We start from the raw sequence: 24,863 nt of genomic DNA, 5'->3' as shown, positions 1-24,863 counted from the left end.
ATCATACTCTGAACATTGGAATCGAATACGCAGGTATTCCTCACAGCGATAAGTCGCTTGTCAATTTTTACAGGGCCCTAACTGTAATGCACGAGAAGAGAAAGTCAAATTGAATTTCGTCCGCTCACGTATTATGCGTGTGTCGTCACATATTTTCCCCGATTCTCGGGACGACCTTTCATTTTAGGTTGTATTGGTTTGATTTTCTTTGTAAGGCCACGCCAATCTTTTTTTTTTTCGTTGAGAAAAGTCGACAGTATGCTCCAATTCAATCGAATAATTTTTAAGAGACTTATCGTCTGGCTCATCTTGTTTTTGTTCCAGATCGTTTTCTTTTATTTCGTCACAATCATGTTCATGTACGTGTATGGATTTATCTTGTATAGGATCTGCTACTGAAAATGAAAATGAAAATGAAAAAATATTTATTGACATAAAATAAAGTATGTAATTACATATTTTATATGATCCACTGACTACCGAACTAGTTTGGAACTGTGTTTCGGTTGTCGGTGGCTTCTTCCTTAAAACAATGTTACATTACATTTTATGTCTACTTAATGGAAAAGAAGAAACGAAATATATTTGTTAGTTTTTGTTAGAATGGGCTATATCTTAGTGTGGGATGTTGAGTGTGCGCGCGCGCTCCTGTGTGTGCTCGTGCATGTGTGTGTGCGTGCGTGTGTTTGTTATTGTGACTGTAGGTTTGTGTATAAGTAATTTACGTGATAAAGAGTGATGCACAACGATCCAATTTTCGAGGGTTCGTTCGTATAGTTTTTGTAGTTTGTAGGGTTCATTCGTATACTTGAAGTGTAGATTGAATAACTTTGCAGCGCTGTTTTTTCATTCTTCTCTGTGTCGGCATTCAACACAATAGCAATGCGTGCTAAGTTCCTAATGTGGATATCAAGGACCTTGTCTATTTTCAAAGATGGAGAGTTCTCGATTCGGAGGCCAAAACCCACTTCGGGGTTTCAGCGCAGCAGGAGTATGAAAGTAGGAAATCGTACTACAAACGATTATTCTTCCACTATTAACCTCTAAATATATTTATCAGTACCTCTTAGCGGTAGTAATTGACGTGACATCACTCCAAAATCGAATTTATTCGTTTAAATCGGCTCCAATGATTTTCTGGCAACATACATCTACGTACATTTATCATATTCTTTTTTAAACTATGACACATTATAATTATATGGGATAACATAAATATATAAGTAAATACAACAATTGCTTCTAACCTAAGACTTTCGTCCAGTACGTACGAATGATCTCTTAACGGTCCCATTTTGAATGTAAATGGTCAAGCGTGTTCCTTTTCTAAAGTCACAGATGATAGAATAGAATAGAAGCACAGATAATTTAGGCGTAAATGCCTATTTTGTGTCTATCTATTTTTTGGTGCTACCTACCACTTACGTAACTTTTATTATATATACTAAGAAAAGTATCGAATGAACAAAAAAAAAACAATTATGTAAAGCAGAAAACGGTTGGTTTTGCATTGTCAGCTATAAAATATATAATTTAATGAGGATATCGTGTATTGTGGAAGTATTGAAATCCTGAAATATCTAAACAAGAATATATTATAAGATTTTAATGTTTAAATAATAAAGCATTTTTTATTTTACTTTTGCCTCTTTCTTAGTTTAGGTATTTGTAATGTTAATTTTCGTCACGACGTTTAATATTCTTATAAAACATATACAAATCGTAATCACGTCACATTAGTTTCTATGCTTCTCTGAAATGGCTGAAATTTCGTGTGCATACCTACCCGATGTTTGGGAATCGGCCAACGTTTATTTCTATACCCCTAAATGCTAAATGTAAGGCAGAAAGGCGACGGGTCAAATACTTATATTATAAATGTAAATGGTTCTACAAATAAAAAAAATACATTTTTCATGTGAAAATGCACGGTTATTTGATAAATCTATACTAATATTGTAAAGATATAGTTTCAAGTTCTGAATTTGTGAGTTAATATCGCTTTGAGGATAATTTCTAAATAATAAGACAATCTAAATCCACTTAGTGGGTTCTGAATTTTTTTATACCAATTTAAGAAAGCCACGTTATTTGTGATTGTCATAGTCGGGACGAGTCGTCAGTTAACAATATAACCAATTACCTAGTATCAATACAATGTCAAGGAGAAGTGTCAAAGAAAACAAATGACTTATCAAAAATGTCATATAAATTGAAAAAGTAAGTTCTTGAATTTGAAAATATTCACGTTTGAAATAAACACAAATCGTTTTTAAAAGTCCAACAATAGAAAATTGCCAATAAGCGTTATTTCATAATCTCCATTTGCCTACAATAATGAATTTAGAGTATATAAAGCCTGGAATAAAATTAGAATATGCTGATAATATATTTTATTCGAAACATATTACGTTTGAAGAACCGATGAAAGAAGAAATTAATGTAGAAGACGAGGTATTTCTAAGGGCTACTCCCACCTCATTTACCGCGTATGATGACTTGATACTAGAAGGACCGAGAATGTGTTCATTGTGTGATGGAGTTTTTCCAAATAGGTATGTTGTTTAAAACTGCTGACTTAACGGAATGATGTTTTCTCATAATATCTTATGAAACACCATTTTATAACCGGCACCCACTTTTTTTTAATTTATAGGCCAAGGAAGTCATTTAAAAATTTGATTATTTGTTTTAAAAAGTAATTTAAAATATCTGAAAGAAGCATTTGTTTATGGAATTACTATATTCCTAATAGAACCGAAAATTAAATCTAAAAATCCTTTCGTAAATACAAAATCCGCACATGTTATTTTAATGGCATTCTTTAATTTTATGATACAATTTCAGTTTTACTTTTCTGCAGCATAATATAGACCATATTGAAGTGCCTTTAATAAAATTAAGTGTACACACCTGCAAGAAATGCAACCACACGTTTCATTCGAGAAGTGATCTCCGTAAACACACACAGACCCATAAATCTAGTTCACTAGAATTACAACGTTGTGATATATGCGATAAGAACATCACACGTAAATATTGGTCTACTCACATAGACGAGGTGCATGGGATGTTAAGACTAGAATGCGAAGTGTGCAAGAAAGTGGTTAAAACTCTCAAAACACTAAAACGCCACATGATGTTCATACACAACAAGATATATAAGCCATGGAGGTTCAGAAGGCAGGCATGTGAAACAGACGATGAGTACCAATGTAGGAAATGTCCGAAGATATTCAAACATAAGTACTCCTTGCACACGCACATGAAGAATTGTCATGCAGATATTCAGATACAGTGTGATGTGTGTAAAAAGACGTTTTCAAGTAAACCATACTTAAATACACACTTGCAGAGGGTGCATTTTTTTGACGGGGACGAACATGCGTGTGATATATGCGGGAAGTCGTTCAAATCGAAGCGTAGAGTGTGCATACATAAGAAGAATTCGCATAAGAACTATAGAGCTTGATGCCGATGTATAGAGCTTGATTCTTTGGAATATATATATTTTTTTATGTTTGTGGAGAAGAGGCTTATATATACTTGTATGTTAATAGTAATAATATAAGTCTGAAGGGGCTTGTTTGTTAGTTTGAATGCACCTATTGCAGGAAACACTGGACCAACTTAAAAAATTCCTTCACTGTGTAATACGTACATGATCCTTGAGTGCCTAGGCTATATCCGGTCAAAGCCCGGATGGACTGTTAGGGTGTTTAGGGTACTACAATGTGACTGTTGTTTAATCTTGTTCATAGGAGTTTTAGATCATCTTATTATGTATATAGTGAGCAATGTGTATCATTTACAATCTTTTGTGCATTTAAACTAATGTCTTTTTCAGAAAATAAGAATGATTATGCAATCGACATTTATGAATATCTAAGGGGCACCCCACGCCATTTATTACCTTAGGCACATGAAACCGAAAGAGTAGAAGAAATTCGATTACAGTGGCGGGATCACGGGTGGCCGAGAGGCTAGGCGTTGCTACGGTTAGGCAAGAAACGCAGGTTCGAGTCCTGCCTCGTGATCGATTTTTTTTCTATTCTTTCAAAATTTCCCACTGTTTTAAATAGTTCAGTTGGCAGCCCTTGCCCTCGCCCCTATATAAGGTTATGAGTATAGATTATTCAGTGTATACTGGAATTGATTATGAGTTTGTATTTGATTTATTCTGTAAGTAATCGATTACTACGACATAGTATTATAGGTTTAGTAGGTAGTACATGAAACCATTTTTATAAAGTAACATTATAGGCATATTGAAGCTTGTTTATAGTTTTGAAGATTAAAGAGTAGGTTCCTTTATAAGTTTTGTAATGTATGTGTAAGAATTTATGCATTATGTTAAAGGAATTGACTGACGATTCATTAAAGATTTTAAGACTAGATATAAAATATTGTTGTTGGGTTTTAATAATACAGGGTTTTTTGAATAAAGAAAAATAAGTAGACTTTCTTTAATTTTCAACTACTTCTGCCCCGCGGATCGAACCACATGCAATATCTATCATCGTTCCAACGCTATGTAGTTGAAAAAAAAAGATATTTAAGTACATAGATTATATATATAATATACTCACTATTACCACAGATAATGCAAATATGCAAATGCAAAGCCCAGCTTGTACTTCATGGAGTGTTTCCTTTTCCTCACCCTTCACAGTTCTCAGAGGCATTGCCTTTGCGAATAGAGTTTTAACCATAATTATTATCGGAAATGTAAAATGTTGTTATATTGTTGTGATAAAGAATACACAGTTTCTTGCTGGATTTTCTCTGAAGGAACTTTTCCGAACTGGTCCTACCTACCTATTTTTTTGTACTTTGACTATCCAAAGGCTTAATCAAATGAGGTGTGGTTAAATAAATAAAAGTTTTCGAATTTATTGTGAGTTTATACTTATTAAATAGTCTGAGAATTCAACAATGAACATTTTGGTAGAGAAAAAGAAAAAAAAGAAAAATTAAAATAAAAAACCTTTATTTACAATTATATTTATGTAAAATACACACAGTCATCATGATTGAATGAGAAAAATTGAAAACGTCAAGTATTTGTTACATTTAAACCTTTTTTTCTCTTACAAAAATCTTTAAAATGCTTGTTAAAATAACTATTTATTTTACTATCGCAAGGTGACATTAATCAATCTTTTTTCAAACAAAGTTTCAATAAAAACAAAACCATATCCCTTTCCTGCCCTTATTCGACAAAACTAGGGCTTTACACAATCAATATGGCTTGCCCGTCAATATGGCTTGTATAATAATAATAATACATGATTTCGATGATAACAATAACCTATAAAATCAAATATGAAACATTGTTATACACATAACAATTAATTATCCATCCTCAAAAGCTCTTTCATTCAATTATATTACTATCACAACAAAAACAATTATCTTCGAATTTAGATTTGATTTATATTCTTCATAATATTAAATCAATTGCGCTAATAATATAACAAATCTTAAACGCGCGCCAAAAGTTTTTAGCCTTAGCTGTCAATGATATTTAAGTGTCAACTGTCAGTTGAAAGAGCGTTGTATGCACAGAAAATTTAATAGCGAAATAATCTATGGTTAATATAATATATTTATGGCAAGATATTTTAAACAACGACTTATCTGATAAGATTGTAATAAGGAATAATTATACACGTTTATGATGTCCACATTACATACAAGCGAGAAAAATAACTACCATACGTACATAATTTATTTTTATCATTATTCATAACATAATACTATATTCTAGGTATACTTTATTCAAACAAATGACGGTATCTCTCAAAATGGAATTCGGAATGGATAGTTTCTGTGCGTGTCGCCCATCCTGAAAGAATAAAAATGCAACAATGAGACAAACTTCACTTATTAAATTAACCAATCACGCTCGAAAGAGCCTTTTGTATTAAGTCTACGTTGAATCGCCTTTAAATTTAAATGAGACCACATGTCAGGCACCAGCTTCCAAATAAAAAAAGAATCATAAAAACTGGTTCCCCCAGTAAGGTATATAAGGTAACATAAAAATATACTCGTATTGATGACCTGCTCCTTTTTTAAGTCGGTTGAAAACAAAGCTACTTCCCGCTGTCCGTCTGTCTGTCCATTTGCACTCTTCAATCTTTAACGTTTAACGGATTTCGATGCGGTTTATTAAACGCCAAACCTTTGTTAGAATATTTAGTATATGTATGTTAGTCTTTCACGCGAAAACCAATGAACGAATTTTGATAATACTTGGCAATGATGTAGCTTATATACCAGAATAACACAAGCAATAGAAATACTTGCTGTTCTTCTAGTAATTTAAAAAATGCAAATATATGAACTATGGATATATGTCACTTTTTTTACAAAAACTGCGATTCGGATCTATACAGAAATGGTAAAGTCGGAAATCCATTTGTAGAGGTGTAAGGTCTGCAATTGACCTTATGCCTCTGCAAATGTTCACGGGCGGTGGTAGCGCTTACCATCAGGCGTCCCACCAGTTCCATTGCTGTTTATGACATAAAAAAAATGTTCAGAAATAGCACTTTTAGATACAGTGAAGTCGCGGCATTCAGCTAGTATCGTTAAAAGCTAAGTTAAACACGCGTTTGATGATGATGTATGATATTCTTTAACCGGAGATTGATCGCAAGATCTGTCTTAATTGTCATAAGAGGTTGACATATAAATAAATATACATATATATAACTGGCTGCGCCCCGCGGTTTCACCCGCGTAAGTCCGTATCCCGTAGGAATATCGGTATAAAAAGTTGTCTATATGTTATTCCAGTTGTCCAGCTGTCTAAGTACCAAATTTCATTGCAATCGGTTCAGTACTTTTTGCGTGAAACAGCAACAATCACACACACATCCTTAAAAACTTTCGCATTTATAATATTAGTAGGATAGGATATATCAAACTAGCCGATCCCCTCGGCTCCGCCCGGAAAACATCTTTTTTGCAAGGCCTTTTAAGTTTTTTCAAGTTATCTTTTTCCAGGTAGGTAAATATCCAAAGACGCAATAATATTTAAGATCTGTCCAATCGTTCTTGGGAAATGAGATGTTACCAGAAGGAAGCACGAATATTATAAAGCCAAAGAGTTTGTTTGTTTGAACGCAGTAATCTCAGGAACTGCTGGTCCGATTTGAAAAATTCTTTCAGTGTTAGATAGCCCATTTATTGAGGAAGGCTATATATGTACCACGGGCGAAGCCGGGACGGACCGCTAGTTTCTAATATTTTTATATATATTATGTATATATTCACTAATATTATAAAGAAGAGACTTTTGTATGTTTGTAATGTTTTCACGCAAAATTCACTGGACTGATTTCAAAACTTCTTTCACTATTAGAAAGCTGCAATTTCACTGAATGGGATGTACTATAGGCGAAGCCGGGCCGAACAACTAGTATATATATATATATAAGCTGTAAGTTTTGACAAATTATGACTTGAACCTTAACTTGGGAACTTTTTCGCATTTTTATTTTTTCTTCAAATACGATTAGAGTTTATCGTTATATGAATCAAATTTCTAAAATTTTTAATATTAGAAGTGTTAAAAATGTTCCTTATTTTAAACAATAACCTTTTAAAGTAATTGTTGCTGTTTCTTTGTTATTTATTTTTTCGTACTGTTTATGCCATGAAACCTTCTTCTATAATTCTTTTCTGCAAATAAGACCACTGACTTCCCTGGGGGTACCATTCCAGATTCTTAAACGGTACCAAATGTTAACAATGATTTCCTAACACAAAACGAATCAAACCAATCCCTAGAAAACCCACAGAGTTATTCTTTAACAACCCCTCCCCCCCAAAATAAAACCTACAGTCGAATTGAGAACCTCTTACTCTCTTGGGAAAGTCGGCTAAAAACTCACCCCTTAAATATAAAGTTTCGTTTATTCCTATTGAGCGCGTTCAGAGCTTCCACATGGCTGGCTTCGAGACGAAGGTCCTGCGCAAGGAGGTTACTCCACAGGCGGCCAGCAGTCGACGACTTAACTATCACGCTGTGGCCTACATGCAATTGGTAACTGGAAAAAAAATGTCATAATATATTTAAATTACGTCTGACGTTGTTTGGCCGAGTTATTAACACATGTGCATTTTACTAGTTCATAACTATCCTCTCATAGATAGTTACCAATGATGATTGTAATATTTAAAAATATTAAGCACCCCACGCTTTTACTCTGAATTGAATCATTGTATCATCATCATCATCATCATCATCATCAGCCCATATATGTTCCCACTGCTGGGACACAGGCCTCCTATGAGGGTTCAGGCCATAATCCACCACGCTGGCCAAGTGCGGGTTGGTAGATGTCACATGTCGTCGAACTTTTAATTCTTGGACATGCCGGTTTCCTCACGATGTTTCCTTCACCGTTTAAGCAGTGGTGATGTTATCAACATGCGCAGATAAATTGAAAAATCAATTTATTTCCTGCACGCTCGCCCGGTCTCAAACCCTGACTTATCGATTTTGAAGTCCGAGGTTCTCACCACTGAACCACCACTGCTTTAAATTGTATAACAACTTAAATTTTATTATAATTTTGTTTTGAGATGATTCATTATGATTGATTGTTTCATCTGCAACTATAGTTACATTAAACTCTTTGCCACCAAAAATTATTTTCTAGTGTTTAGTTTAATTTGCAATAAAAGCGTGTTTTTTTAGTTCTTTAAAACTATAATTATTTCGTATTTTATTGTTTGATGTGTGCAATAAAGGATATTTCATTTCATATTAAAAAATTGTTATTTTTTAATTAGTCACGTAATAGGGAAGCATAACGCTCCCGCTTCGCTTCGCTCTAGTATTTAGTCTAATCACTGACCTTATCAACAACTGCGCTGGGGTCACATTCAAACCCGCAGCCATGACTAGCACCATTGGATCGTCTATGACTGGTGTCAGACCGCTCTTATACTCTATGGGTGTGCCCTTTGACCCCAGGACTCCGTAGCAGTTGAGTTTGACGTCTCGCGTTTGACAGAACTCGTCCAGCCGATGTTGGGTGAGGTATGGATGACATTCCACCTGAGGTATGAACTGTATTTTATTTAATCTATAGTTATTTGCAGCATACTGCAAGCGGTGGTAAGGGCATTTAAGTAATAACTAGGATTAACTTGGTTTCAAGTAACCAAGTCACCAAGACCATCGCCATATCCGATAGACTTGTAGTCAAAAGTCTACTTAATGAAATATAGGAAGGAGAAGGACCGTATCCGTTTCTTCACTCTTCCTAGTCCATTCCTTATTTACAGTCGTCAATCCTTTTCTTATCCCTGACCCCTTAATGCGGGCAGCGCATTCGCGGAAGCACTGCCTCTGCGAATGGTCATGGGCGTTGGTGATCGCTTACCATCAGGCGAACTCACTCAGTTGCCCGCTATCACATAAAAAACATAAACTTGTAAAAAATTATTTCTCATGGAATGACGGAGCGTTACGCAACGCGTTACGGCTTCTCTTTCTAGCACGCATACGGCAGGCTCCTCCTTTCTCATTCTAACCTACAGAGCTGACTGTATTTCGCATAAGCTATCACTTCTGACAAGCGTCCAGACACAGTCGTTTTTTTACATTTCATGCATTTACGGTTTCGAAATAATCTTTAATGGAGGCCAGTGGAGTAAGGGCAAAGTTTGTTATGATTTTTAAATTGCTGACGTACAAAATTAAATATCCCTTATACGGATAGTCTTATAAATATGTACACTAGCTGTGACCCGCGGTTGAAACCGCAAGTCCGTATCCCGTAGGGATATCGGTATAAAAAGTGCCTATGTGTTATTTCAGTTGTCCAGCTATCTACGAAGCAAAATAGTATTATTATTCACCAATAGATGTCATGAATTATTCACCACCAAAGAATTATTCACCAAAAGATGAAGAAAAAACACGAATATGACATTTTCTAAAAAAGATTCCTAGCTGGATCGATTTATCGCCCCCGAAACCCCCTATATACTACATTTCATGAAAATCGTTGGAGCCGATTCTGAGATTCCAATTATATATATATTTGCTCAAGAATTGCTCGTTTAAAGGTATAAGATTGTTTGTGATTTGAAATGTTATTGACATTGCAAGTTTCTCGCTCATAAAGACAGTTAACACGTGGACAGGACGTCTTTCCAGAGACTTTGTAAGAGGGTATTTGTAGAAATCTATCAGGGAATAGGATAATAACATATTCCTTCACAGTTTGTGTATTAATTAACTTGTTTCTCGAAGACCCTTCGAAAAAAAGATTGGACAACACTTTACCTGGACAATTCTGGAAAGATCTTATCACAGCCATCTTAAAAATAACATAAATAAAAACTTCTTTACCTGATTGACACATGGCCTTAGTTCCCCTTTGTCTATGATCCTGTCCACCTGGGCCGAGTTGAAGTTGCTGACTCCCCCCCGGCGGGCGAGCCCCCTACGTACCACGCGCTCCACCCCGTACCACGCATCCAGGTAGTCTGAATCTGAGTACTGGACTACGTTCGCTATTTTCGGTACAGGGTCGTCTCCTTCCTAGATTATAATTATCATATCATATCATCATATTAGACGCTCGTCCGATATCAAGATTCCTGTTTCTTCTCAAGGGAAGATTTAATCAGGATAAAAAGTATTTAACCCTGTCTGGATACCAAATTTCATAAAATCCGTTAAGTAGTTTCAGCGTGCAAACAAACAAACTTTCACATTTATAATATTAGTGTGATAGTGATCGCCTAGTGGTCTAATACCACGATAGAGATAAAAGTGGTTAGAAGCGCCTAGTATGAGCTTTTTCATGTCAACTTAGATTAGGACAAAAACGTCAAGATGAAAAACATGATGCATTGCTTGCAATGCACATAACACCATCGCGTTCTAAGCAAGCGAGCGCGCATTGTAGTGCGTTCGTTGCGGTTCAGTCACAAGTGCCGAGTGTAGTGAAGTTATCCCTACTAATATTCTCTGTCTGTCTGTATGTTACGCCTAAACCATTGAACCGATTTTTATGAAATTTGTCCTGAAGATAGAACTGAACTTGGGAAAGGACATAAGATACTTTTTATCGTAAAAGGGTAGAAGGGGTTGAAATAGGGGATGAAAGTTTGTATGAAAGTTCGTTATTGTTGAACCAATTTTGATGAAATTTTGATGAATTATTAAACTAAAAATTTAATTGTTTAAGTTTAAATTTACTTCAATAATCACCTTAAAGGACATGGGGTTATGTATCATATACAGGTCGAAGTAATCCAAGCCCATTGTCTTCAATGACATTTTACACGCCTTCTCGACGAGGTCCTTGCGGTGGAATGTGCTCCACAGTTTTGATATGATAAATAGGTCCTCTCTGAAACAATAGAAGTTGCAGCTATCTAATGGTGAAAGAATTTTTAAAATCGGTCCAGTAGTTTCCAGTTTATCCATTACAAACGAACAAAAATACAATTTCTTCCACGTTATAATATAGTGAAGTCACGTGGCCCCTATATCATGCCCCATACCCCACGTATGGGGGAGATGATATACATCTGTTTCACTGATCGATTTTCTGTATGGACAAGTAGGTGATCAGCCATCTGTGTCCTGCCAGACCGAGACAAATTTATATATTTTTTTGTGCGTCCCCACCGGGAACCGAACCCAGGACCCCTCGGTTCTGCGCTAACGCGTTAACCACTGTACGTTATAATATTAGTGTAGACAAATCTGCTCACAATAAAATAAACATCATTATTTTATCGGAAGCGGATTAAAACCCGTAACGATTTATTACAATAATACAGTAGTAGTGTCAGTGGCGTAGCTATCATAGGGCTAGGTGGTGCAGTGCACCAGGGCTCCGGACCTCAGGGGTCCCTCTAACCTCAGCTTTGAAAGATGGGAGGAAGGCGGAAAGAGGGGAGGAGGGCCCGATGCTTTCCCTATGCACCAGGGCCCTTGTTCCTCTAGCTACGCCACTGAGCAGTGTAATTTATTTATCTCATCCATTTTTATAATTGCCCTTTTTATTTAAATAGTTTTTAAGTGCTTATCGCCAGCGGCTTCGTCCGCGTATTCAACGGAAAAGAAAAAAAGTCCCAGGGTTTTGTCTGAATAACTATCCCATATTCTCGGATCTTGAAGCATCTTTGTATCAAATTCCACTCCAATCGGTTCAGTGATATAAGCGGGAAGAAGAGATAGATTTACTGTCACATTTATTTACATTTAGTTACTAGCTTTTGCTCGCGGCTTCGCACGTGTTTGTTAGGAGTAGTTTAATAGATGTTATAATGCATATAAACCTTCCTCTTGAATCACTCTATCTATTAAAAAAGATTCCCATCAAAATCCGTTCCGTAAATTTAAAGATTTAAGCATACATAGGGACAGAGGTACAGAAAAAAACGACCTTGTTTTTCACTACAGTGAAGCAGGGATATAATTTTAGCATATGTATGCTGAAGAGTTTATTTGTTTGTTGGATCGCACTAATCTCAGGAACTACTGGTCCGAATTGAAAGATTATTTTAGTGTTAGATAGCCCATTTATTGAGGAAGCCTATAGGCTATATACGTACCACGGGCGAAGCCGGGGCGGACCGCTAGTTAGAGATAAAAAGTAAATGAACAAACCTCTGAACAGTGCCATCTCTGATCTTCTCATTTATCGCTTCGCCAATCTCCTTTTCATTACCATAGATGTATGCCGTGTCTATAGTTCTATAGCCTAGGTCTATGGCAGCAGACACTATATGTTTCGTTAAGTTTTTACTGAGCTAAAAATCAATATATATTTGCAGTTCGTGTATTATAAATGTTAATATTAATGTTAATTTAAATATATATATTATATATACTATACTAATACTATTTTAATTTTTAGTTTTATAGCATTGAAATGCTTTATACTAATACTAATACTAGCTGCACGCCCCGGCTCCGCCCGGGTTGTCATTTATCGTAATTGAAATAATATAAACTGTCCTATCTCTCAAGTTGGATCGAACTGCACATGGTGTGCGAATTTTATTATAATCGGTTAAGTGGTTTAGGAGTCCATTGAGGACAAACATTGTGACACGAGATTTATATATATTAAGATTATAAAGCTGAAGTTTGTTTGTTTGAACGCACTAATCTCAAGAACTACTGGTCCGATTTGAAAAATTTTTCAGTGTTAGATAGCTCATTTATTGAGGAAGGCATAGGCTATATGTATCACGGGCAAAGCCCGGGCGGACCGCTAGTAAATAATAAGTGGTCGTTTGAATACATTTCATAAATGTAATGACATTTGACGCCTCCTTGGTACAGTGGTAAACGCGTGAGCGTAGAACCGAGGGGTCCTGGGTTCGATTCCCGGTGGGGACAATAAAAAAAAAAATGTCTCGGTCTGGCAGGACACAGAAGGCTGATCACCTACTTGTCCGTAAAGAAAATCGATCAGTGAAACAGATGTTTATCATCTGCCCCATACCCCACTAGGAGACACGGGACTTCACTTTTTAATGACATTTAAATATATTATTTTACTAGACGCTCGTCTCGGCGCCGCCCGGGCATCAAGTATTCTGTTTTATCCCAAGGGAGCATTTAATCGGGATAAAATCTTATCACCAAAGTCAGTTACACCATGTCTGTATACCAAATTTCATCAAATTTAATTTTTGTTTTATAGCATTGAAACGCTTTATAAATGAGACATTTTGAAAGAATAGAAAAAATTTGATCACGAGGCAGGATTCGAACCTGCGTTTCTTGCCTAACCGTAGCAACGCCTAGCCTCTCGGCCACCCGTGATCCCGCCACAGTAATCGATTTTTTTCTATTCTTTCAAAATTTCTCAAATTTTATCAAAATCCATTCATTAGTTACAGCGTGATTGACGATTCAATTCGACAAAGACCTACCCGATAACCTTACAAAATATCATCAAATTCGGACCAGCCGTTTCGGAGGAGCATAGGAACTATAGTGAAACGTTATATATATAGAGGTTGATTTAATTACTCACCAACGCAGTGCCCAAACCAATAGCTGGCATTTTGGAACCGTCATTTAACTCCACGTACTTCAAGTCTGTGTATCTCCCATACTTCCTCTTCGCTCCCTTCAACTCCTCTACCTTCAGTCTCAACTCCTCTTCGCTCATATTTTCCTCAGTTACAGACTTCGGCTGGTCTTTCGGCCTGCTTCTAACCTCCACTTTCACTGGTGTCGCTTTCTTCTAAAAGAAAAGATGTTTTATGCCCGGAGTCTGACAGATCTCAAATATTAATCTAATATAGATTTATAGAACACTCAAACGATTAGAGGATATGACTGCGCAGTTGTGAGTAATGACATTTAATGGATAGAGAATGGATTCTATCATAGTATATATTTACTAGCGAAGTACAAAGTTGAAAGTGAAGAAAATAAATAAAGATACAGTGCTTATACAAACAATGATATTAATTATGTTTGTTCTCTTATCTTAATTTGATGTGTTTAGATGCATTTTAGCAGTGTTGTCTCATTGGTTAGGACTCCGGACTTTGATAAGTTTTAGTTCGAGACCAGGCCAGTGTGAATATATTGATTTTATAGGAGATATATTGAAAAAAAAGCAGGAAATATATTGGATTTATCAATTTATCTGCACATAGTTTATATCAACGTTGAAACGGTGAAGAACATCGTGAAGAAACCGGCATGCAACATACGACTCGCCCTTGACCAGCGCGGTGCATTAGAAAGGAAGATAGAAAGAAACATTGATTTGGCCTGATGGCCTGAACCCTGATAGAAGACCCGTCCGTCCCCCTGCAGTGGGAACATATGAGCTCATGATTACGATTCTAAAAGCAGTTGTTGTTTATTTTTATTTATTTTATTTATTACTCTTCAATACATAAGTATTTATGACGAATATGTACAGAAAAAATAAATAATAGTTTATTAGGCGGCCTTATCACTTAATAGTGATCTCTTGCAGGCAACCCGGGTAAAAGGTAACCAGCTTAATTATATCATATTGGTAGGTAGATAAGAGCAAGAAGTTAAAAGGTTTATTTGAGAAGATAGGTAGTAAAAATATATATTTAGATTTTTATATACCATTTATTACTTGATTGGTACAAAATTATACAAATGGCCGTATTATGGCTCAAAGCGATAACTTCAGGGAAACCTTCAGACAAAGAACAAAATAACACACCAATAATATAGTTAGGAAGTCTAGGTAATGTTTGTTATTATTATCTCTTAGGTCAAAATGTATAACGCCAAGCCGTGGCAAGGCCTAGCCTCTCGGCCACCCGTAATCCCGCCTCGGCAATCGAATCTCTTCTACTCTTTCGGTTTTAAGTGTCTTAGGGACAACCCACGCTTATTCTTAAGAATTTCTCAATTTATAAAACACTATCTGCGCCCCGCGGTATCGCCCGCGTAAGTCCGTATCCCGTAGAAATATTGGGATAAAAAGTTGCCTATAGGTTCTTCCAGTTGTTCAGCTATCTACGTACCAAATTTCATTGGAATCGGTTCAGCAGTTTTTGCGTGAAAGAGTAACAAACACACACATCCTTACAAACTTTCGTATTTATAATATTAGTAGGAAGTAGGTAGTAGGTTAGGACTAGCTTTTCTCTACGGCTTCGCATGCGTTAAATTCAAAGTAAAACCTCTTTCCCTATATATTAAAGATTTCCTGCTATCTTTGAAATCTAAAATAAATCTTTATGTGAATATTATACATTTATTCTAATACTTCTTGATTCACTCTATTAAAAAAAAAACTATCAAAATTCGTAGCGTAATTTAAAAGATCTAAGCATACATACACACAAACGACTTTGTTTTATATCACACTAGCAAACCCCGCGAACTCCGTTTCGCCACCAGATGGCTTCGTTTTTCCCGCTTTTCTGTTGAAATTTTTCCTGAATTTTCTTTGCTATAAACCTCACGACGCCCAAGACCTTTCCAACGAATGCAAAACCGTGGAAATCGGTTCGTGCGTTCTGGAGTTATAGCGTCAGGAAGGAAAACCCGACTTATTTTTATATAGTAGATAGTGATTTGAATGCTATTAAACTAAAAATTGTTATATAATTTAAGATTTCTTTACCTCAAATAAGGCGATTTTCTCCAGAACAGTGCCCCGCTTCGGTTTCTCTTTGATATCAATGATACCTTTGTTTTCCAAATCCATACGTTCCATTGATATCATTTTGACTACATTTAGTACTTTGCCTTTAACAGCATCGCCGAGATCAACTTCTGCATAGGAGACCTCTCTTTTTATATCTTCAGGCTTGCGCGACGCTTTTATAGTTTTCCTGGAGTCAATTCTTTCATTGTTTTTGCTATTTAGTGATGATAAGTTTGTTGCATTATTTATTGCTGTAAAAATGTCACTTGTATTGACGTTATTCTCAAAATGTACGTGGTTTTTAGCACTATTCAGTTTATTGTTCACTGCATCTTCAGATTTTTGATTATTGTTTAAATTATCACTTATATTATTGTAATGTTGTTTGTTATATTCAGTTCTATTTGTATTGACATTGGTTTCCATTTTAGATGTTGTTTTCAATAGTTCCTTTACTATTTTAGGTTTATGTGTAAAGCTTGATCCATGACTTTGTGTGCGCGGTGTTCTTTTGTAGAGAGGTTTTTCTTCTAGTTCTTTACGCTGAAAAGAAAATTTTAAGAATTACAAAATACGATAAAATTCGTTGTTTTTTACGAGTGTAACAAGATATATAACAGTTAAATATGAGATATGATATATGAGAAGCTAAATTTGATATGTATTGCGTAATTGTTTTAAAATATAGATTTTTTTTAACTCGAAGCTGCAGTTTAGACGAAATTTGGTATATATTGATTGGGGTAATATATATACAAAACATATATGTAATATATATATAAACTTACTTCAAAAATAGCGATCTTAGATAAAACAGTTCTTTTTGGTACTTCATCTACTATCTCTTGTTGAATGCTACTCTTTTTACTGTTTATGGAATCTAGTCGACTCATAACTCTGCTCACTTTGCCTCTAAGAATAATTATGTCTTCTTCTTGTAGGTCTGATTTCAACAATTCATTTATCATACTCTTATCTAAAACTACCTTGTCGGTTCTGTCTTTATTTCCATTACTATCTGTTATATTCGATGTATTATTATCTCTTGTATAATAAGCATCTTCTTTGAAGTAATGATCAGTTTTTATATCTTTGTGTGATACATTATTGCTAGAAATTATAATTTCTTTTTCTTTACCATCAATACAACTTGGTGAAATGTCAATAACTGGAGTACTCGGTCTAATGGAAGTTTTATCAATAGTAATTTTATCACTCTCAAAGCCTTTACTTTCTCGTTTAATAATATTCAAATCCTCATAAGTGTCGTCAGTTCTCTCAAACACTTCCTTTAACTTTCTAGTTATTGTTTGCGATTCAGTAACTTTCTTCTCGAAAATACTTTGAGTCGTCAACGTGGTTTTAGTTTCTTGTTCATTGGTTTTGAAAACTGATTCTTTCTTAATGATAGAATCATTTACCGAACTAGATTCTGAAGAAACTATGTTTACATTTTGTGCGATATTTGCTTGACTTGATGTATTTTGTTCTATCAAAGTCGTATTGTCTTTGTCATTAAGTTGATTATTTTGTTTTTGAGGTTTTTCATCAACTTCGAATACAAATTGTGATTTTGTTTCGGATATAGAATCAATTATTTTATTCTCAGATGTTATACTTTCCTCTCTGGAAATAGTTTTTTCGATTACATGTGTTTCCTCTTTTTGGACAAATATGTTATGATCAACGTTTATTTTTGAGCTCAAAGAGTCTTCAATAGATGGCGCTAATGTATCGTCTGAATTTTCAAGTAATATATCCTGAACATTTTGTGTAACCTGATTTGTTGTATATTCTTTTTCAGATTCTGTTGTTTGCTGTGAATTCTCACGAATAATGTCAACATTTTCAGTTATTTGGTTTGTGTTAATAGACAGTCCTGGACGTTCTGACTTCAGCTCATCTTTAACTTGTACGTTGTCTTTCGATACATTATATTCCGATGTTGTTATTTCAATTTCAGAAGTTTCCATCCTTTTAATGGCATAATTCTCCATAATATTACCAGATTGTTGTTGTTCTATGTAACTATGAGTTTTATCATCAAGTTTGTGTTGCATTATAACTTCTTTTACCATACTAACAGACCTGTCGAGGTAGTTAGATTTATTACTAGAATCTACACTTGTTATGGTTATATGTCCATTGCGGTTTTGAGAGTCTTCGGTTTGTAAATTTATGTTAATCTCAGGTCTATCTTCAGGTGCAGGATCTGTTATATTTTCCTCAAGAGAGTCTATTTGCGAACAGCTCTTGTCGCTGTATTCTTCATTGTTCGCGATGTTATCTTTGTTTATGCTACTAGACTTATATATACTTTCATAGATTTCGTTTGAGGATATTTCTGTTGCGTCTTTGTCACTTGTGTCCTTTGAAACAGTATTAGACTCTTCGTTTATTATAATTTTCTTATTGTATTCAACATGTGCTGTGGATTCTTTTTCGTCAGAAATGTCCTGTTGATTGATTATTATTTTAATTTCCTCTTTAATTGCTGAAGTAATCAATTCAGAGTTATCTACTTGTATGTCTTCACTGTCAGTTACTGTGCTGTCTTGTTTACTCGTTTCTTCATCGACTACATTTTCATCTACTTCTTTAGTGTTAATTGATACAATATTGTTATCAGTAGCAATTTCCTGAATATTTGATTCGCAATTCATTTCTTCAACATTTGTTTCACAAATTTCTTTAACTAGAATAGTGTCTGATTCGTCACTTTTATCATTAGGACCTTCGTTGTCCTTAAGAATCTCAGAAACTGCCGCAGGCACATTCGCATTTTCGTCAGGTTGACTATATTTTCCATCTTCATCTGCTAGTTCAATTTTGTTTGCCTCTTTTTGAATTTCAATAGAGTTTTGAATATTTGAGCTTATTGATGTTTGAATGCTTTCATTTGCGATTGGTAGAGTAGATTTGGAATTATTGATTGCTTTGTCGGATTCACTTGAAGTCATTGTGATTTCTGATGCGATACCTTCACTCTCTACAGATATAATTACCTCTGTTGTGCTTTCATTATTGTTATTTGTAATTTCCGCAGTGGATGTTTCTGTTGATAGTGAGGTATTAGAAGAAATATACGTAGATGTTACACTGGACGCGTGCTGTTCACTGACCGTACGTTGAATAGTCATATGTTTGGTTTGTGTGCAACTTGCTTCGTTCTCAAAGTTCGTAGTGCTAGAGTTATCGATTGAGGAACTTTTCTTAAGTACTTTTGCGTTTTCGTTAGTATTTGTCACATTCACCGATTCATTAGGGTCTTTGGACTCATCACTGTGAGATATTGTGTTTACATTTTGTGTGATATTTGCTTGACTTGATGTACTGTGTTCTGTTAAATTCTCAGAAGGTACACTTTCCTCCATTGAAATAGTTTTTTCGATTACATGTGTTTCCTCTTTTTGGACAAATATGTTATGATCAACGTTTATTTTTGAGGTCAAAGAGTCTTCAATAGATGGCGCTAATGTATCGTCTAAATTTTCAAGTAATATATCCTGAACATTTTGTGTAACCCGATTTGTTGTATATTCTTTTTCAGATTCTGTTGTTTGCTGTGAATTCTGTCGAATAATGTCAACATTTTCAGTTATTTCGTTATTGTTAAGACACGCTTCTTGACTTTCTGACTTCTCTTTATATTGAACCTGTACATTATCTATCGATACATTATATTCCGATGAGGTTGTTGTTTCAGTCTCAGAAGTTTCGATTTTTTTAATGGCATTATTGTCCTCTATGTTATCAGGTTGCTGTTTTTCTATGTAACTATGAGTTTTATCATCAAGTTCGTGTTGCGTAATAGTTTCTTTTATCATACTTACAGGTACGTCGAGGTAGTTAGATTTATTACTAGATTCTACACTTGTTTTGGTTTCATGTTCTCGTAAATTGTATGATTCAACATTTCCAATTTGACAGTCTTCGGTTTGTAAATTTATGTTAGGCGCAGGTGTATGATCTTTGGGTACAGGGTCTGTTGTATTTTCCTCAAGAGAATCTATTTGCGCACTGCTTATGTCGCTGTTTGCTTCATTGCTCGTGATGTTATCTTTGTCTATACTTACAGATTTATTTATACTTACATGGGTTTCGTTTGGAGATATTTCCGTTGTGTCTTTGTCGCTTGTGTCATTTAAATCAGGATTAGATTTTTCGACATGTATTGAGGATTCCCTTTCTTCAGAAATGTCCTGTTGATTGATTATAATTTTAATTTCCTCACTTATTGCTGAATTAACCGATTCAGAGTTATCTACTTGTATGCCTTCACTGTCAGTTACTGTGCTATCTTGTTTACTCGTTTCTTCATCTACTTCTTTAGTGTTAATTGATACAATATTGTTATCAGTAGTAATTTTCTCAATATTTGATTCGCAATTCACTCCTTCAACATTTGTTTCAGAAATTTCTTTAACTAGAATAGTGTCTGATTCGTCACTTTTATCATTAGGACCTTCGCTATCATTTACGATTTCAGGAACTGCTGCAGACTCATTTGCATTTTCGTCAGATTGTCTACATTTTCCATCTTCATTAACTAGTTCAATTTCGTTGGACCCTTTTTGAGTTTCAATAGAGTTTTGAATATTTGAGCTTACTGAGCTTTGACTGCTGTCCTCATTTGCGATATGTAGAGTAGACTCGGAATTATTGATCGTTTTGTCGGATTCACTCGAAGTCATTGTGCTTTTTGATGCGACGCCTTCACTCTCTACAGATATAATTACCTCCGTTGTGCTTTCGTTAGTGTTATTTGTAATTTCTGCTGTGGATATATCTGTTGATAGTGATGTATTAGAAGAAATATTTGTAGATGTTACACTGGTCGCGTACTGTTCACTGACCGTACGTTGAATAATTTTATGTTTGGTTTGTGTACAACTGTCTTCGTTCTCAAAGTTCGTAGTGCTAGAGTTATCAATTGAATAACTTTTCGCAAATAATTTAGCATTATTGTTACGATTTGGCGAATTCACCGATTCATTAGTGTCTTCGGAATTTTCAGTGCTAGTAAATTGTTCATCTGATGCTCGCTCATTTCCATCTTTCATTTCATCATTATTTACAGAAAGTTGCTCTATACTTGTTGCTTCAATTATTGTACCAGACGAAGTAGTTTTTTCTTGGCTATCTTGACTATTGGTGACCACTTTATTGGGTGATTGTTGTTTAGTTGTTTTTACTTCAGTGAGGTGTTTTACAGTTTCTTGTGTAGTTGTAGTTCTTTCTTTTCTCTGTATTGTTTTCGATCGCATTTTCGACTCTTCTACATGCGTAAACGTCGAAGTTTTGTGCGTAGAACTGTCAATAGATCCTCTCTTGTTAAGTGATCTTCTGCGCTCTGAATGTTTGGCTACATCAATTTCGTGTTCACTTTTACGTTTTAGCAAGGGAATTCGGCTCTTCACTCGTTCAATGCTAATGGGTTCGATTTTATTTTCATCGTAAGCATGAATTAACTCTTCGAATTTGAATTCTAGTTTTTCTGGGTCTTTTATGAGGGGACTGTCGTCTGCGCTCTGATTGATGATAATTTCTTCGAACAGTTTGTCAAATTCTTCATCAGTTCTTGGGGAAACAGTTCTTGTACCTGTTTTAGTTTCGGTGGCTGCTACAACAGTGTGTTGTAATCGAGGTATGGAAGACTTGCGCTGTTGCACAGACATTTTCTGAAAAAGCGTTATTTATAGTCAATATAAGGGAGTAATTTTTTTGTTAGACGATCATCAAATTTCTAAGAATATTCATGTCTAATTTAAGAAAATTGGAGATATATTTACAATAAATAGAACTGTTATGTTGTTTTATTATAAATGCATGTTTGTTTATCAATTTGTTTGTCCAGTTATTTTATATGAATCGTTTATGAAATGACTTTTTTAGTAGAGAAACAATTAGTGTTATCCATAAAAAATGTCATTTTAACCTTTTTTAAGTATTTTATGTAAAACTAGTTGTACCCCGCGGATTCACCCGCGTAAGTTCGTATCCCGTAGGAATATCGGGATAAAAAATTGCCTATATATTATTCCAGTTGTCCAGCTGTCTACGTACCAAATTTCATTGCAATCGGTTCAGTAGTTTTTGCGTGAAAGAGCAACAAGCGCACACACATCCTTACAAACTTTCGCATTATTTTTATTTTTTTCGCAATATTACTATGATGATTCGCTAAACTCACTTCTCTTTCAGCTTCTTCATATTTCTTCCTTTCTTCCGTTATTTTTTTGATAGCACGTCTCAGTTTGTACATTGGTATTTTAGTTCGTTGTTTCTTATCATCTTGATGTTTTTCTGCAATTTTCATAATACTTGATTACTTACAGGCATATGCGATATTTATTAATGTTATTTTGCTTTAATTATATTATTGCTAAGGAGTAGTGGCTCAGCGGTGAGAAGTCGGGGTTCGATACCAGGCGAGCGTGTAAGAAATAAATTTTACAATTTATCTTCACTTGTGGCTAGCATCACCGCTGCGCAAGGCGGTGAAAACATCGTAAGGAAACCGGCATGTCCGAGAATCAAAAGTTCGATGACATGTGACATCTGCCAACCCGCACTCGGCCAGCGTGGTGGATTATGGCCTGAACCCTCATAGTAGGCCTGTGTCCCAGCAGTGGGAACATATAAATAAATAAATAATAATAAACATTTATTGTCAACAGCACAAAAACTCACAACATAAAGAAATACATATAAAAAACCAACGATATTTATCCGTTGACAAAAGGGTCCATATCAGTATCTGGTGCGAATGATAAAAAGATATTCACACCACTGATTTTCAGTGGCCCCTGATAACATTTTGATGACATATATAGTCTGATGATGATGATATTATATTTAATTACCCGCATCTCGAGCCGGTGTCGTATTCTCAAGCTTTTTCTTCGTTTCAATAGTTTGCGTGTGTGTCACTTCACGGGAGCCATTTTTGTCTGTAGTGATTTGAACTTCATTGATTATTGTCTCATTTTTCGTCTCGTCCTGGAAAATAATGAATGTCTGTTACTTTAAATGTATTGGAAATACATATTACAAAGAGAGAAGGTTCTCAATTAGTCTGTGTCTTTGTGTTTTTAATAATTCTCTATTTTTTAAACTGGTTCTGACAATTTGAAGGTTTCAGGTCATTTGCGAAATATATTAATTAATTTATCAGTATCTCGAAAACTAATTTGCAGTTATTAAAAGTTTATTGTTATATATGAAGGGTATTTTATATATGTTCTAATAGTCTGCAAAGGAATCCATTGCTTATTCTGATTTAAAACTCAAAAAATGTAAAAGCCTTGGAAAATGTATCTATTTTCCAAGGATTGTTGTTGCGTTGTTTGTTTGTTTGTTTGTTTGCTTGTGTAATGTAAATGTTTCACCAGCGTAAGTCCGTATCCCGTAGGAATATCGGGATAAAAATTGCCTATATGTTATTCCAGTTATCCAGCTGTCTACGTACCGATTTTCATTGTAATCGGTTCGGTAGTTTTTGCGTGAAAGAGTAACAAACACACACACATCCTTACAAACTTTCGCATTTATAATATTAGTAGGATTAGATACGCTTCAAAATTAATTACAATCAAAGCAATCGACATTTAATATCTTACCACTACGATAAAATTATATCGTTTTTTTGTAAAAATATCGCTAAGTTGTGTTCTCTTTATAACCGAAGTGATGTTGCGCGGTAGTCAGACTATTTTTAAGTTATTTTTAAGTCAGTTAAGAACACATAGAGTATAAAATATCTATGTATAATCTAGGACAAGCTCTCACAAGGAATTAAGCCAGGTCTTTATCGGAACCCTAAAACCACTCTTTTTGTGGGGAAATCTTGCATAGATACCCACAGCCCCCGGAGATGGAGTCGTGGGTTATGTCGGGTTCTTACCGACCAAACCCCACTGTGTTCCGTCGAGCCGCTTAAGTGAAGGGGCCACGGGTGGTTATAATTCATCCGCGACGTCGACCACGCCCTAGACTAGAGACTGTCAGAATGTCTAGATACTATGTTTATTATAATAATGCGATTATTTCATTGAAAGACAGTTTAGTTTATCTTTTTAATGTTAGACATAAAACGAAAAAGTACGAAAAAATTACAAAAGTAGTATGTGAAAGTATTAATTGATAAGAAGAGAGATTTTTATAAATAAACTTCTACATTACTATCCCCTAACTGTAGGTTTGTTAATCAAATTGGAAACTAGAAATAAATAAAACGCAATTACCAACAACAAATTTATTTTCAGTATTTGTATTGCAGTGTTTGTACTTGAGTGACAACCGTTTTGCCCGGCATCGTCTGCTTTTTAAATAAATGTTGATACTTTACCGATATGTCCTCTGTGACGCTGATTTTCTGCAATTTCAGGTCGCCCTTTGTGAATGACGCTTCTTGCTTGGTCACTGTGATGATAGGCTCATAGTGGTAGTCCGTCTCGCTCTTTCCTTCGGCTTGTAATGCATTTGTCCCGCTCGCGCTCACTCCTCGCACTTCCTGCTCGCCTGGTACTTTTGACTCGATGTTTGTTTCATTGTCCTTTTTGTCTGTGTCGGACATGATTTTTCTGGAAATTTATAATGTTAAAACTATATTAAATAACTACTTATTCTTAACTCATTTATGATAACAATAATTATAAAAGGATTTTATTTAAAAATATCATGTGTTTTAAATTAGCCGCAGTT

General features: G+C 35.0%; 1 protein-coding gene across 1 annotated transcript; it reads left to right on the top strand.

Moving 5' to 3' along the window:
- The first annotated feature begins 2,247 nt into the window (after window positions 1–2,247).
- LOC119839297 (zinc finger protein 182-like) lies at window positions 2,248–4,433 on the top strand. Its single transcript, XM_038365538.1, has 2 exons — window positions 2,248–2,555; window positions 2,848–4,433. Exons 1-2 carry the CDS (start codon window positions 2,338–2,340, stop codon window positions 3,470–3,472), a joined length of 843 nt encoding a protein of 280 aa, XP_038221466.1. The 5' UTR covers window positions 2,248–2,337; the 3' UTR covers window positions 3,473–4,433.
- Window positions 4,434–24,863: the final 20,430 nt, after the last annotated feature.

This window comes from Zerene cesonia, unplaced genomic scaffold, assembly GCF_012273895.1.
Source record: "Zerene cesonia ecotype Mississippi unplaced genomic scaffold, Zerene_cesonia_1.1 Zces_u011, whole genome shotgun sequence".
NCBI classification, from domain to species: Eukaryota; Metazoa; Arthropoda; class Insecta; order Lepidoptera; family Pieridae; genus Zerene; species Zerene cesonia.
The sequence above is the reverse complement of the archived record's forward strand: the minus strand, read 5'-3'. Positions and strand labels throughout refer to the sequence as shown.